The 15,017-nt window shown below is 31.3% G+C and overlaps 2 protein-coding genes across 2 annotated transcripts; one reads left to right on the forward strand and one right to left on the reverse strand.

Moving 5' to 3' along the window:
* Positions 1–1,992: 1,992 nt before the first annotated feature.
* On the reverse strand, positions 1,993–6,790 carry LOC135145791 (uncharacterized). Its single transcript, XM_064077927.1, has 12 exons — positions 6,486–6,790; positions 6,247–6,361; positions 5,801–5,889; positions 5,595–5,749; positions 4,893–5,011; positions 4,692–4,774; positions 4,346–4,431; positions 3,614–3,733; positions 3,367–3,540; positions 3,005–3,226; positions 2,598–2,712; positions 1,993–2,131 (listed from the first exon to the last, which is right to left on the reverse strand). The coding sequence occupies exons 1-12, from the start codon at positions 6,695–6,697 to the stop codon at positions 1,993–1,995; spliced, it is 1,629 nt and encodes a 542-aa protein (XP_063933997.1). The 5' UTR covers positions 6,698–6,790.
* Positions 6,791–12,060: 5,270 nt separating this feature from the next.
* On the forward strand, positions 12,061–12,680 carry LOC135145780 (uncharacterized). Its single transcript, XM_064077918.1, has 3 exons — positions 12,061–12,168; positions 12,252–12,365; positions 12,443–12,680. The coding sequence occupies exons 1-3, from the start codon at positions 12,073–12,075 to the stop codon at positions 12,638–12,640; spliced, it is 408 nt and encodes a 135-aa protein (XP_063933988.1). The 5' UTR covers positions 12,061–12,072; the 3' UTR covers positions 12,641–12,680.
* The last annotated feature ends 2,337 nt before the right edge of the window (positions 12,681–15,017 follow it).

A 15,017-nucleotide genomic window follows, 5' to 3' on the forward strand; every position in this document is an offset into this window, starting at 1 on the left:
ATGCCTGCATGCTCGTGCTACAAAATAGATTATGAAAGTACGCTTAGGTCCCAGTCAGAAGAACTAGTTTAAATTAAAAAATTGAAGTGTTAAGTAGTGTGTTACTATGAATTTTTATTGGTAAAAGAAGCATCTCGAGTAAGGAAAACAGAATTCATGTAATCTAATATAAATAAACATCTCACAAGCACTATAATAAAAAAACCGGCTAGTACGCTCACGGGCCTGTCGGGTGGGAGACTTTAACTACTTTGCTTTTGCTGCTAATATTGTGCTGACTGGCCGTAACTAATATCTTAAAGATTACTTTCTTAATCCCATGTAAACTACAAAAGTACTATTTCTATGGGCAAATATAATATTCTTCTTTTACTAAACTTCAAGGCCCTTTTAGAAATTCACAAATTTTGGAAACAACTTTAATTTCAAGATAACTTAGAAGACCTTACCGATTTCTACTTAGTAAGATTTTTTTTGATACTTTATAGCTAAAAAAAGTATAGGAGTATTGATGGCGGTAGATTCTCCTGGTAAAGGTTTGTGCGTCACCCCAAAAAGTAACTTTAATAAAAATAGCCTCCATTCTAGTATTTACAGTTATATATATTCTTAAGGAGACGTCGAGTGGGTCGAGCAGACCGGCGTTCTCTCCACATCCCTTTCACCACGGCATTCTAGCCTTCTTTATGATGAAGAATTACTCTCTTTATCTACTACTATCGTTAAAAACGTACTTTGGCATGCTTTTTCTTAGTAAATTAGACTATTGTAAGTTTATTTATTAGACTAAAATATCCACAACACCACCTTTTTGTGCTCTTCGTACTCCTTTTCGCCTAAAAAAGTCGAGAACAATTTGTACAGGATCTTATAGAACTGCTAATCCTAGTGGTCCTCCTCGACACCCTATATTTAAATTGTCAAAGTATATGAGCTTTAAGTCGTTATTAATATTTTGTACAACAAATGATATTTAATTTCTAAATTTAGAAAATTTTAATTTAAAAGTTTTTAAATTTATCAGACGAAATTTGGATAATGAGGATATTCAAAAACTACAAGAACTTGTCTTAAAAATTGAACAAGAAGTCGAACTAAAGCATAGCACTTTTAATAGAGAATCTAAAAAAAATTTAAGGGAGATGGACTCCAAAATGGAAAGTTTTGAAAGTTTTGACCAAAAGCTTAACCCATCTTTTTTAGGTGAAAAACAGCTTAATTAATTATTATGCTTTTACTAATAATTATAATATTTACTAAGTAAAAAGCACCGAACTAACGCCGAATGCTACATTTTTCGAAAGGGAAGGTTGCAATTCTGACGAGAGTAGGACTCCGGAGAACACTAGTTACACTGAAGTTCCCGCTACCGCACTTTCTCTCATTAAAAAAAAAAAACTTCGCGCTCAAAGACTACGAAAGCAAAAAAAGAAACAATTAACTTTTCAGCTTCAGTTTCCTCGCGTTTTAACGCAGCAAGCTACGCCAGCCTCCAACTTTTTACTAAATAATTTTAAATCAACACCAGCAAACCACCATAGTGAAGGCAAAGATTTTCAATATAGTAATAACAATAAATTTAATACTAGTAATATTAATAACAATAGTAGCAATATCATTAGTAATAATATTAAAAGCGACTTTAAAAATAGTATTAGTATTATTAGCAAACTCAATAATACACTTTATAATACTGATAAATGTGCTAATAAATATAGTAATAACATTATCTTAAAAATAAATAATAACGATGATAACATAATTATTAACACTGATAATAATAGCAAATTTAATAATAATGTTAGTAATTATAAAAAAAATAATAATAGCGTTAGTAATTTATCCAAACATTGTAAACTAGAGGATATAAATACTATTAAAATCAAACGTCTGCAAGCATTAGAGAAACTTCAAGCAAGCAAAAACCGAATAAGACAATGAAAAGTATTCTGCTTTATTAATACTTTCATAATGACTTTTCTATAATCATTTTCACGAAGGATTTTGAGGGATATCCCGAATGGCCTTCCAGACGGCGGAGTTGCATTTGAAGCCCGAACCGAAGGCTATCTGCCACACTCGGTCGTGCCTCTTCACTCGGCCCGCCGTTTCAATAAACTCCAGTTCGTACCTGTTGCACAAGAAAATAGCAATTACGAACAAAACTGATGCAATTAGAACAACCTACTGGATAAATATAATAAAAAATAGCATAAGCTAAGCACTTTCAAAGCATGCCAATCAGACCTTTGTACGAGGAGGGGTGGATATAAATGTAATATAATATTCTCACTAGCACTGACAACATAATAAACCCAGCAAGTTTATTAAGTATGTACTTATTTACGCCTAAACCAATAAAAACTAAATGCGTAAGTTTTAGGAGCCCAACAAACTTGCCTAGTAAACCATAAAATAGTATTAACAATTAGAAAATCTACTAACCAATAGACGTTCAAAGTCAGCAGATATTATAACTAAAATATTGAATAACCAATTTAAAAAAAAAATTCTCAAAAATTTACACGTGAACTGATTCCACCAATCGTAAACAATTTGAAAATATAAAACATAAATAATGGATGATTGCCGTATACCATATAGAAGCAGACGACGTGTTTCCGAATCGATCCAATGCATAGCGGCTTGGTTCGCAGTCGTACTCTGTTAGCTTTAAAACTTCCTCTAAGGTGTCGATAACTGCCCTCCCTCCTGAAATGATTATAACATATAATAAGAGTATTATATATTATATATCAACAATAAAAGACACCAGATTATACAAACGTAGGATAAGAAAATTAATGTGGGAAAACTTGTAATAAGTAAACCACCAATAAAACTTATAGATAGATATTTTATATTTATTGCGTTCAACTATAAAATATAACATATATAAGAAATAAGTACGATACTAGTAATCAGAATACTTAAATAATAGTAATAATAATTAAAATAACAAAACCAAGTATAATACTTTAATAGATAGATGTAAAATAGTGACCGGTGTGTATGCAGAAATGCTGCACGGCCGAGCGGAAGTTCGGCATGTACGGCTTCACACGCTTCTTCAACCACGTGCGCTGGAAGAAGTTGATAAAAAACTTGAACTGTTCGTTAAAGGGGAGGATGAGTGGTCCAAGGGTGGAGATATTCTGCCTCAAGGCCGATCCGGAGACGTCCATGATCGACTTGGAGAGCCGAACCCCAGCATTCCTTTCATTGTCTGGTATGAAAAAATATGAGCAAAAAATAAATAAGAAACTATGAATATAAATGATTAATATAATTCACTAACAGTTCATCAAAAAATTGTTTAAAGGTTATTTGCTACTTTTATTTAAAAAAAATGTTCACGCTATTGACCTTCAGTCTGATAAATACTATAATACGCCGGGTCGTCAGCGCCGCGATGGGTCCGGACGGTGTGGAGGAGTACATACTTCGATCGAGAAGATTCCTTTCTTTTGTTGCTGAGAAGAACTGCTGCACCGCCCAACCGAAAGAGCGTATTAGCCAGCAGCATCGACTTCTCTTTTCCTGAATAAATATAAATAAAAAGTTCACAAGCAAATACCTTCAGAAATAATAATAATACTAATAAAAAGGTTACCTAAGTACCAGTTTTGGGTTATATTTTCTGTAGAGAACACGAGGCAGGTGGTGTTTCTATGAACTTGAAGCAAATCCTTTGCGAGATCAATGGAGATCAAACCGGCTGAGCAACCCATTCCTTTAGCATATAAACCAATGAAGAAAGCAAGAAATATGAGATACAAGTTATTGGAGTATATTTACAGTACAATAATTTATAGGACAAGTCTTTGAAGCAAAACATAATTCAACGTTTATAATAATCAACTAAAAATGTGCGCGTGGGTATATTGCAAATATAAATCGATGAAAACTTAAGAAATAGGAAAAAAAAATTTACTGTTATTAAATAAAATAAAAAAGTATTATTATTTAAGGAAAATACTTACTATTTATTATTAAAAATATTTATAATTAATATAACATACAGTTAAAAAAACTGTTTAGTAACTAACTAAAACTATAATATAATAATAATTTGTATATTGTTATAAACAGGCTTTCTTTTTCATTTGTTATTCAAAATTTATAAACGTTTTACTTATATAGTTTTTTAATTATATTCCTGCTGAGTTTTTACTTGTAAAAATAACAAAAATATATAAAAATATAACAAGCTTCGTTCTTCCATACCTTTTTACTATTATTATATAATTTTTTCCAGCAACACTTTTTTATAACTACCTTATTAAAACAACGTGTGCTGGTTTTTTATATTGATCAATTTTAATATTGAAAGAAAAATATTAACCGGAAAGATTGTAACTACGAATATCGTTTCTCATTTTAAACTTATTAACAACCATCGAGGAAAGGGAGGGAGTAGGATTAAACAGACTATAATAAAAAAAATATTAAAAAAGTAGATTTCAAGAAAAATAGGAATACAAGTTTTTTTTTATATATATAAAAAAGCTAAATAGATATATAAATATATTCAACAATAGAAAGTAATAAAACATCTATAAAAAAGTTATATAAAAAGTAAATAAAAAATGTTAATAATGCAGTTCTTATATAATAAATAAAGAAAAAATTAAAGCAAATATAAATCATTAAAATTAATTATAGAAAAATAAACAAATAATAAAAAATGCCTGCAGTTCACTATAAGAATATCAATATTTTTTGCTGGGCATTTCGTTTTATTTAGCAAATCATGAATGCAAGTAAACATAACCTAAAAAATATATTTAAATTACACTCAAAAATTTAACAATAACTCATCTCCTTTATAAAATTTTTTCTAAAATTTTATAATTTTAAAATTAATTAATTCAAAATATAAAATATTCAACCAATTCTGCTTCTTCTCTCGAGCTCTTCATGTTTAAAAGTTCTGAAGTTTTTGGTAAGTTTTCTTTGTCTTCTTTGTAAGTCATGATGGCGGGAGGCAAATAAGTATTCTCTCCGACACCTGTAAAAGATCTTAATCAACAATAGTAACAAAGACAAAAAATATATAAGTCAGTCGTACTATCAAAAAAGTCAGAAATCGACTTAAAAAAGTAATGCAGTGTAATAAAAAAGTTCTGCCCAAATCAAAATAAAAATTTCGAAGAGAAAGAAGAAAAATTTTATTTAACTTATAACATTTCACTGTATAATTATGTAAAAATCAATTAATTTAAAATTTAAGATAAAAAGGAGATTCAAATAAATGGCTAGCCCCCGATTCGCCCTTGTGTTACGTGAACAACTTTTACCTCTTTAAAGATAGCCAGCAAATATTCAACCATAAAAGATTTCACGCTAAAACTTTGAATTGAAATTTAGTTAAACTTTTATAAAGTGTGACCCTCCAAGTCGGGCTTTTAGCTTAATAAAGCCAATCGCTTGTCAAGACTATAATCCTTAACCAAGATTAATTACACTCGTTTTTAACACAAGCACAGGGTAGCAACACTAAAGTAAATCTTTTCAGTAGCCTTAATAAATCCATCAAAATTAGCTACAAAATTTTCTCAACCGTAAAAGACAGTATAAAGAAAGATAACAACCATTACGACTTAGTAAACGCTCTTGAAATTTGAGGGACTCTTCATCAAAAACTTTTATATTTTTCGCTAAGTCTACAAATGTCTTGTGGCTAACTGCAAGCTCTTCACTAGGCTTAAAGGTTTGGAAATCAATCAAATAAACTGTCCTCGGACGACTGTTTAAAATATTTAAAAAAAAATAAAGGCAAAAGAAAGCACAAAAGGACCGAATACGATAAGCAACTTGCAGAAAAAACAAGCAGCCAATAGTAACGCCGAGCTCTAAGGCATGTCGCCTAAACTGATCAACTAAAATCTATAATAATTAAATCAAACGTTTAAACTTAATAAATAAAACATAAGTTAATAAATAAGTGAAATTTAAAAATATAACAAGTTTTTTAATAAAAAAAATTATGAACTTAAAACATTGTAAATTTGTTATTCAGGAGTATTTTTCAAAGGAGATGAAACATTTATAGTATAAAAAATTATCAAAAAAGCAGCAAAACTGTATATTATATAGTAAATACATGTAATCCAGTAAAATATTTGAAAATACATAAACAGTTAAATAAAAGGTAAAATATTTTTAAAGAGAAAATTTCTTTTTAACGGAACTAAATAATAAAAATATAAAACATTAAAATTATAATAGTTATTAAAAAAATACCAAAATTTGCTCATAGCTAAAAAAAACTTGTATGAAGAATGCGTCAAGTAATATAAAAGATAAAATAAATATAAGATGAGCGCTACTCAAGGGATCTTGTCTCGAATAACCGGCCCTGGGTAGCAAAAGCGAATAATAATAATAGTTAAAGTATGTATAATTATTTTGTAATGAATATAAAAAATGCAGCCAAAGAAAAAGTAAAGCTAATAAGTAAACTTATATAAAAATTGAAGTACAATATATGTTTCAAGGAGGGAATAGTGTCTTTGTATAAAGCTCGTGAAACACGCTTAAAAGCTTTATTAGCTAATTGCTCATTCTTTACTTCAACGGACTCAGTAGTATTCAAAATAGGAGAAGAAATTCTTTTATCCGAAGTTTTAGAATCCAACGATAAAAGGGGAACAATAGGTCTTTTCTTCTCTCCAGAGTCACCTCCAGAGGACATGGTTTAGCTTTAAAAAAGAATCTTATAGGGAGTTGAGTAAAGCAAGAAAGACGCACCAAACCGAATAAAGTTAATAAGTACGATATCTAATAATATTTCTCTCACAAACAGTTATTATTTTTTAGACGCCTCCCCCCCCCCTTTCCCTCACAACTCTCAATTTCTTTATTGCCTTTAGGCAAATATATAACTTTTAGAGGATATAATTCTAACAAGATACGGCTGCAAAGAATATTTATTAGACCTTCATCAAACCCTTTAACATTTCCAGTAAATATTAAAATTTACTTTGGAGCTTGATGCCTTAATAAATGACTATCTTAGCCTTCAGACTAAGCGCTCTCTGTTCTAGTGTGGTAAAAAAGTTAACGTATAACAAAATACTTATGCTTGGTAACTACTACATTGATGCATCTTATAAAGATAAAAAAGTGTAAAGACAAAGAGAATAACAAAACTGTCATTTGCATTTATTTTAATTAAATACAAATTTACTTTGTAAACATGCAAGCACGTGTTTTATGTTTTCACTAAAAACAGTTCTATCAATTAAAAAACCAATGTAATTTTAATTAGATCAATGCTTCCCAACAGGTGGTCCGGAAGACATCAAAGAAGTGTCTGCGAATCATAATAACTATGAACGGGAGATAATGTCAATTTTTAAATAAGCGGTTGAAATTAGCGTTAAGGCCATTTGGAAAGAACAAACATACATCATTTAAAAGTCTGTTATAAAAGTACGAGTGTAAACTTTCAAAGAACGAATAAATGTTAACCACCAAGAGGAGCTCCTGCCCTGTAAAGGCCTGCACATGCTTTGTGAATTTTGTGATTTTTCAAATCTGGTGGGTGAACTATATATGTTATTTTGTCATAGGTTAAAAGTTTTGTTTTCTAGATAATGACACCGCTTAAGAGAATTTACGACAACGATTATATTAAAAATTGGATTCATCGCAGTTGACATTAATCGGGAAACGCAAGAGGTGTGTGATATGTGCCATCGTCCTCAGCAATGAGAAAAGTTGAGACGTTATTAAAAAAGCGTTTATTATAATTTAACTGATCGATCGCCAGAATTTTTTGTTGGAAATTTAGAAAACCTAAAACACATGCATAATCCAAAGTGCACTGCCTGATCTTTCCAATTGCGCAATTAATTGCAACAGCAAAAAACCACATACGATTGGCGAAAAAGTAAAGCCTTGTTTGCTAAAAACAGTGGAAGAAGTTCGGTGAGCAGGCCGAAAAGCAACTTCAAGAAATTCCGCTATCGAACTATACGGTAAAAGTGCGAATAAAAAAAATTTTGTACGATACTGAAGAACAATTTTTGGTGAAAGTAAAAAAGTTCACCTTATTTTGCTTCGCAGTGTGTGACGAAAGCACCTACATTACACAATGCTTCCAATTACTGGCCTTTGTTCAATTTGGGGACGAGGATAACACATTTATAGAGCAACTATTAATAAGGAGAGGACTTCAAAATACTAAAAAAGAAACGGATGTAATGAAAATAATAAGTGATTATTAAAAGGTGATATCCGGAGGGAAAAGTTAGTTGACTTCTGTACGGACGGGGCTCCCGCTATGCTAGAATCACGCTCCAGTTTAGCAACTGGTGAAAGAAAAAGGTTGTAGAACGGTATCAACACACTTCCTGATTCACCGGCAAGCACTAGCATCAAGAACATTGTCTAAAGAGTTGGCGAACAACCACTGGCAAAAATATTGGTTATGCAGTCGAAAACAGTGCGCTTAATACGCGTATGTCCATAAATGGTGCTCTGCTTTGACTCCCGGTACAAAACACTACTTATTGTATGAAGGTTCGTTGGTTGTAAAAGGAAACATTTTGAGAAAATTATACGAGCTGCAAGAAGAGCTAAGCGTGTTTTTAATTGAGAAGGGAATGACCTTTTCGTTAAAGCAATTCGAGTAACGGCTGACCTCTTGTGGATATTTTGGACACTTAAAAAAACTTAATTTGCAACTACAAGGTTCGGGCAATACGAAACTGGAGGTTTCGCAGACATCTTATTTGAAAAACAAACTTCGCGCGTTTATTTGCAAACTCGAGCTATGGAGAAGGAAAATTGAAGCAACGCCAGAACTTCCAATAACGACAAAAATTTATCGCATTGTCATCTAGCCGAAGGTCAACAAAATATTGTACATACCTTCACAAGGAGCCTACAAGGTGAGGTGCTTTTCAGAATGGAACAAGGTTGAGGCGGAAGCTGTTCGAAAAATAAGTCAAAACGCTAAGTCTTGACGTAGAATTTCCTCCTGAGGAAATCCAAGAAATCAACGGATTACAAAAAGATAGCAACTGCAAGGATACGTTCGAATAAGACATTAACTTCGAAATGCGCTGGTGCAAAGAAGCAATCTCATGTAAGCTACGAGGTGCTTTCGACTACATATTTTTTGTGTGAAGAGGGATTTTCCAATTTGCTTCCGATTAAAAATAAGAAGAGGAATCGGTTAGAACCTACCGACGACGTGCGCGTATCTTTGAGCAATAGAATTAATCCCAGAATTTCGCAATTAGTAAATACCAAGAAAGCGCAAAAATCTCTAATTTTATTAAACTTAAGATACTGCCTTATTATAACGTATTTTACAACCAATAAACAATTTTTTTTTTGATAAGATGTATTTTTCAAATGGGGGCCCCTGAACGTGCTTTTATTTGCCTTGGTGTCCACTGCATTTTAAAGGTAGGGAGCCACTAATTTAAATGAATTCAGATGTGAATCCTCATTCTTTATAAAAACGTAATGTATTTGCATAGCACTTGTTTCTGTAATGTAACAAATACTAAGAAACCATATTTAAACAATTATGCTTTACAAATAACTTAAATTTTAGGCGATAATTTAACAAAGTTGCTTAGTTAGCCCTTAAAAATTGTTACTATCTAGTTATTTTTTAAACTAAAAACAATAGCACATTTACAGAGAAACAGGTTTTATTTTGGAACTATTTTATAAGTACTTCTATGATTTTACTATTTCCTATTCTTTAAAATTTAAAAAATTATACTGGCTTCTTATAAGTTAATCTACTGTTTAAAAATTTTTTATAAGGTCAAAATTGTTTGAGAAAAAATTTTGTAATAAATGATTTATAAAGATATAAGTTACTTCTTTCAAAATCTAGAAAAAATTAATAACGAAGATAAGAAATTACTTTTACGTTTTATTATTTTTTAACTTAAATAGAACCAAATGAATTCGCGTGAAGCAGGTGAGGTCGCCACATAGGAGTGGTAAACGAAGCAAACTATATTACTTGAGGCTAGTTTAAAAAATCTCCTTTTTAAACATTCTTTATCAAACCAAACCATATGGACTACCGAATTTTCAGGAACTTATTAACTACGTTATAAATGCAAAAAAGGAGGTCATGCTGCATGATTTTGCAGCACACCTGAAGAATAAACAGTTTTTATCAGCAAATTACTTTACAGTTTCTAAATTACGCTCTAAGTTCAGATTTTTCCTATTAAAGACAAAAAGTTGATTGTAGAATTAAAACTTGCAAGGAATGGGTCAAAGTAATAGAAATGAAGGTATTTATATGGGGGGTATTAAAAATTTTTTAACAAAATTGCTTTGTACTAGCGACAGTATTCAAATTAGGAAGTTTTTATTTTTCTTACAAGTAAAGAAATGCTATTACCCAAGTAAAGATTATAACATTCTATAGAGATAAAAAGCCCGAAAGTAACAGAAATTAGAATAAAAGACATTCAGAGACTTAAAAAAAATGATAAGGCAAACTAAAACTGAAAAACAAAGATAAGCAGAAAACAGGGAAAGAGCAATTATATTAAATTAAAACTATAAGAACAAACAAGAACAATTAAGCAGAAAGTCAGTGACAAAAGTAACAAAGCGCTTTATTATGAAAAAATATAACAAACCTAAAAATCTCCCACCAGGATGGGGGCTAGCTATAAATATCTAACCCGGCAACAAAAGTGCTCCTGTCTACAAAATTAGGTACAAGGTATCTCTAGGATTAGAACAGGAACGCGTTCAAAAATATTTAGTTAGAAAGGAAGAATGAAAGACTGCCAGCAGTAAAAGATTGGCATAATATCGTAGGACCTTTCGATTAGTAGTGCAAAATAGCATTTAACAAAAATTCATAGAGTCAGGGGTTGCTTAAACATTGATGAGAACTCGTACAGTCAGTATACGCCGTACGGTTATACTACTAAAGTCATTAACTTAGACAACAAATTGCATTCATTAAAATCACAATTAGAGAGATAGGCAAACAGCGAAGAAATTGGCAATAATTTGCAAGCAGATAGTTCCTGGGAAAAGGCAATTAATCCTACAGTGCTTTCACAAATATTCAAAATAATGCCTATGGTGTAGTTATACTGAAAAGGATCTCTTATCTTTCATCAACAAAGTAGTTTAAAAGATATTTTTAATATCTAAAACTAAGGCGATTAAGGGTTTCCACGAATTGAGGACTAAGAAGATAACTAAAAGCATAAGGAAGTTAATCGTTCAATCAAAGCGTTTGCATTAAACAGTGGAGTTTAAATCTTCGTATTGGAATTTTACTTAAAGAATTGGTTCAATTCACTTAGAATTAGAAGCTGGCAAGTCCTTCGAACACTCACAAATTACTTGTTAAGTGAACGATACCCAATTTATGCCTCCCATTTCGCGTCCACAGGTGAAGAACTTACTATTATAAGATGGAAACAAAAGTTTAGGGTTATTCCATTCAATATATTTTACCAATGTTGTTATCTTGTTAAAATTTATACGGTAAAATTTTCATTCAAATTTTTTATGCATCAAATATTCACAGTTAAAAAGCTCTGTGGGAAATCCTATCAACTCCCTTTTGTAAAAATCTAGCTGTAATTTTTTGCATAAATAGGGCTAAATTCAAAGGGGTATGACTTGTAACTTTACTTAATTGATAGGAATAAATATTTATAGTACAGTGTTTGGATCTATCTTTAAGGTCTACTTAATAAGTTATAAGATACTTTTGAATTAATTTTTATTAGTCTAGTTAGAATTTTCCTTTAAAATTTTTTACAAAAATGGTGAGGTTTACCAATACGAGCTTCAAACTTGCAATAAAAAGTTAATATAAAAATTAAAAGTTTATAAATAAATGACTTAAAAAAAATTCTCCGGATGAGCGAAAAATTAAATCTAACTATTTTTTGTACCAAGAGTGTTCTGGTTAGCGGATCTCATGGGAACGAGGGATAGTTTAAAACATTGTCCCCGTGGGAGGGGAGTGCGGTGGGAACACGTTTTAATTATAAAACCGTCGAAATACCGCGAGGCACTCCTTGTTGCTTTCTGTAGGAATTCGCTTTGGTGATGACCGGTCCTAAGCCTATAAAGACCATAAAAATCGTAAAAAAACGAACAAAGAAGTTTCGGCGGCATCAAAGCGACCTTTTTAAACGACTCAGCGTAAGCTAATTTGTTTGAAAAAGTTATTGCGCTTCTTTCTGCCCACAAACTATTTATCATTCAAATGTTTTATTTGTCTTTAGAGTAGCTGGAGAAGACCGAGAGGTATTGATTCTCGCGTCAGACGCAAGTTTAAAGGCACTACTCGTCTTCCTAAAATCGGTTATGGTTCCAACACAAAAACTAAATTTATGTCAGTAAGTATTTTAACCTTTATTCTACGGCAATATTTTTTTGGTGTGATAATTTACTTAAACTTTTTGTACAATAATAGAAGGATGGATTTCGCCGAATAAATGTCCGCAATGTAGCTGATTTAGAGTTACTTATGATGCATAATAGAAAGTATAGCGCCGAAATATGTCATAACGTTTCCGCTAAGAAACGAGCTTTAATCGTAGAAAGAGCTAATCAACTTAACATTAAGGTTGTTAACAGAAATGCTAAACTTAGAACTGAGGAGTTGGAATAAGTTTTTGTATTTTTAGTTACATTAAAAAGTATTATTTTGATTTATTTTTTACTTCTTACAATAGCCATCTTGAGAAGGTTAAGGACCTTAGGGCTGTTTAGTTTTTAGGTAGTTTAAAGGTTTTACAAACTAACTGTTTCGGAGAGCGCTATATTTCTAAAAACATTTACGTGTCCATTATAATATTCGTAGTTACCAAAAAGATCACTACTGACCTTATTTCACGGCACTTGAATACTAACTAATTTATGTCTGTATTTCTAAAATATATTCGGTTATTATATAACAATAATTAATTTTTTTAATTCTTAAATCTTTTAATTCTTAAAAAAGGTTTATGATTGAAAATAAATATTAACCTTCTGCTGCGACTCTTTCGCATAAACAATTGCTTTGAAAAGTATTGCAAGATTGTTAGATTCTGTTTATAGACTTTTATTAGGAAGTCACACCCTTTAAGTTTCATATATTTTATTTACTGTCAAGATTTCAAGTTTAAACATTAACTCATATTGAGACTTCAAGTTAAACTTTTTAATAATAAGCTCATGTGGTACATTAATTAGCAAAGCTAACTTTCAATAATTATTTAAAATAAATGCACTTTCCTTTAAAGTCAAGCTCTGATATATCTAAACACTATAAGCTTCTCACGCTTTTATTCGGTTTTAACTAATAAAGCAATACTTAGTAGTAAAATGAAAATGTGGTAAAGTGTTTCTTTCACCCTGTTTGCAAATAGCGTCTTGTTATAACTGCAAACATCTACCTGGGCCTACGATTTACCGTCATAACGTCCTCGCTTCAAGTGCGAATAAATTAACTACATCGCCTTTTAACAAACGCGCCGAGTTCGCACGCAATGACAGTACGCTCCACCACGAACTAGATTGAGCTGCAGGCCACAGTCTTTAAAAAAGAGATCGTCGCCCTCTACGTAGCTCTACACGCTAACCCCCTTTTAGCTGAAGAATTCGTAAGTTGTGGGACGGCGCACTCTTAGCGTAAATCGAACGTGAAGGACACTAAAATAATAGCTCTATTTGCAGTAGTGGACGACCAGTAACCTATTGAGAGCTCGATACTGTGAACAAGTTTTTGCTATACGTACCTTTTCACGAGATCGGAAAGCTTACAGTTGATAAGCTTTTTTAAATAGAAAGCTAAAATACCCGATAAAATTTTTTAAAAAATGGAATTTTACCTCGATTTATTAAAAGCTTCTCAGCACATTTTATTCGAAATATTTTTTTAGCAAAAAAAAAAGAGTTTTATATAGTAACAAGCACCAGAAATTGCGGGAAAATTCCATATGTTTTTGTCTAAAAGTTTATGAAATTAAGTTCGCAGTGAACACATATATATATAAGGTTCATTAAGGTAAAATAATTTGCGTTCCATCTTTTTTTGCGGAGTATAACTACAATAAAGTAGTTTTATAAAAAAGTCTTAAATGCGTCATAAACAGTTCCTTTCTTAACCATCTTTTCAATTGCGATCCTAAAGATGTCCAAAAGTCGTTGTAATAGTAATACAGGGTAACTTAATCAGGCCTTGACTTACTTATATACTAACAGAATTAGAAAGTTATATTTTTCGCATTATTTAAGATACGAGCTTGCCTTGCTGTCTGAAATACAATAACAAGTACGTCCAGCATTGGCTTCTGTATTGACTAGTGCTTTCGATTGGCGACTTGAGTCAATATTAAGGTTTTTATATTAATTATCATGAAACATATGAGGTTGCGGACTTACGAAGTTTTATTTTACTAAACTAGTGGAGTACTTCTGTTATAGAGCGTTTCAAAAAAGGTACTGTTTTTTGCACCAGTTACAAATAATTCTACCTTTTAACCTTACTATTTAAATTTCTTAAGGAGAGGTTTTTAACTATTTCTATCTTTGATCAAAATATTATTAAGTTTACTTCATAAACGAGGGACCCATAGTGAGAAATTCAAAAAGTTGGCATTGTTCCAACACTATAAGTTACTAACTCGTTTCCCAAATTTCAAAGCTCAGTTTACCCAGGAAATACTAGTATTTTTTATTACCAATGACAGTCTCTTTTATTTTATAGTTATTTTTATAACAAGCCTCCGCTGATTTCAGGGAATCTAAAGGCATAGCCCAAGTAAAGGTACTCCACAATTATTATTTGCAGGTTACAAGTACACTAAATATCTATAAATTATTGAAATTCTGGTATTTACTAGGCCGTGGTCGCTTTATTATAGTCTGTAGCCCTCAAGGGTAAACTAAAGAAAAAATAAAAGTAGCGTACTGACCGCAACAACAAAGTTTTTGCCTAAATTGGGAAATTATAAAGTTGCTAATACTAACACTATATATTTATAATAAAAAATTTGTGTAAT

This window comes from Zophobas morio, unplaced genomic scaffold (genome assembly GCF_036711695.1).
Source record: "Zophobas morio isolate AGI-343-1 ecotype UQ-CSIRO unplaced genomic scaffold, CSIRO_AGI_Zmor_V1 ptg000183l, whole genome shotgun sequence".
In the NCBI taxonomy this organism is placed as follows: Eukaryota; Metazoa; Arthropoda; class Insecta; order Coleoptera; family Tenebrionidae; genus Zophobas; species Zophobas morio.

Bases quoted from the DNA above. Each gene is read 5' to 3' on its own strand.
- LOC135145791 (XM_064077927.1), bottom strand. From the start codon at position 6,697: ATGTCCTCTGGAGGTGACTCTGGAGAGAAGAAAAGACCTATTGTTCCC. The intron at 6,362-6,485 runs GTACTTCAATTT...TTTGCTACCCAG, and splicing joins CCCTCCTTGAAACATATATT to GGCCGGTTATTCGAGACAAG. The intron at 3,734-4,345 runs GTTAATATTTTT...TATATGCTAAAG, and splicing joins TCGTAGTTACAATCTTTCCG to GAATGGGTTGCTCAGCCGGT.
- LOC135145780 (XM_064077918.1), top strand. From the start codon at position 12,073: ATGACCGGTCCTAAGCCTATAAAGACCATAAAAATCGTAAAAAAACGA. The intron at 12,169-12,251 runs GTAAGCTAATTT...ATTTGTCTTTAG, and splicing joins ACCTTTTTAAACGACTCAGC to AGTAGCTGGAGAAGACCGAG. The intron at 12,366-12,442 runs GTAAGTATTTTA...GTACAATAATAG, and splicing joins CAAAAACTAAATTTATGTCA to AAGGATGGATTTCGCCGAAT.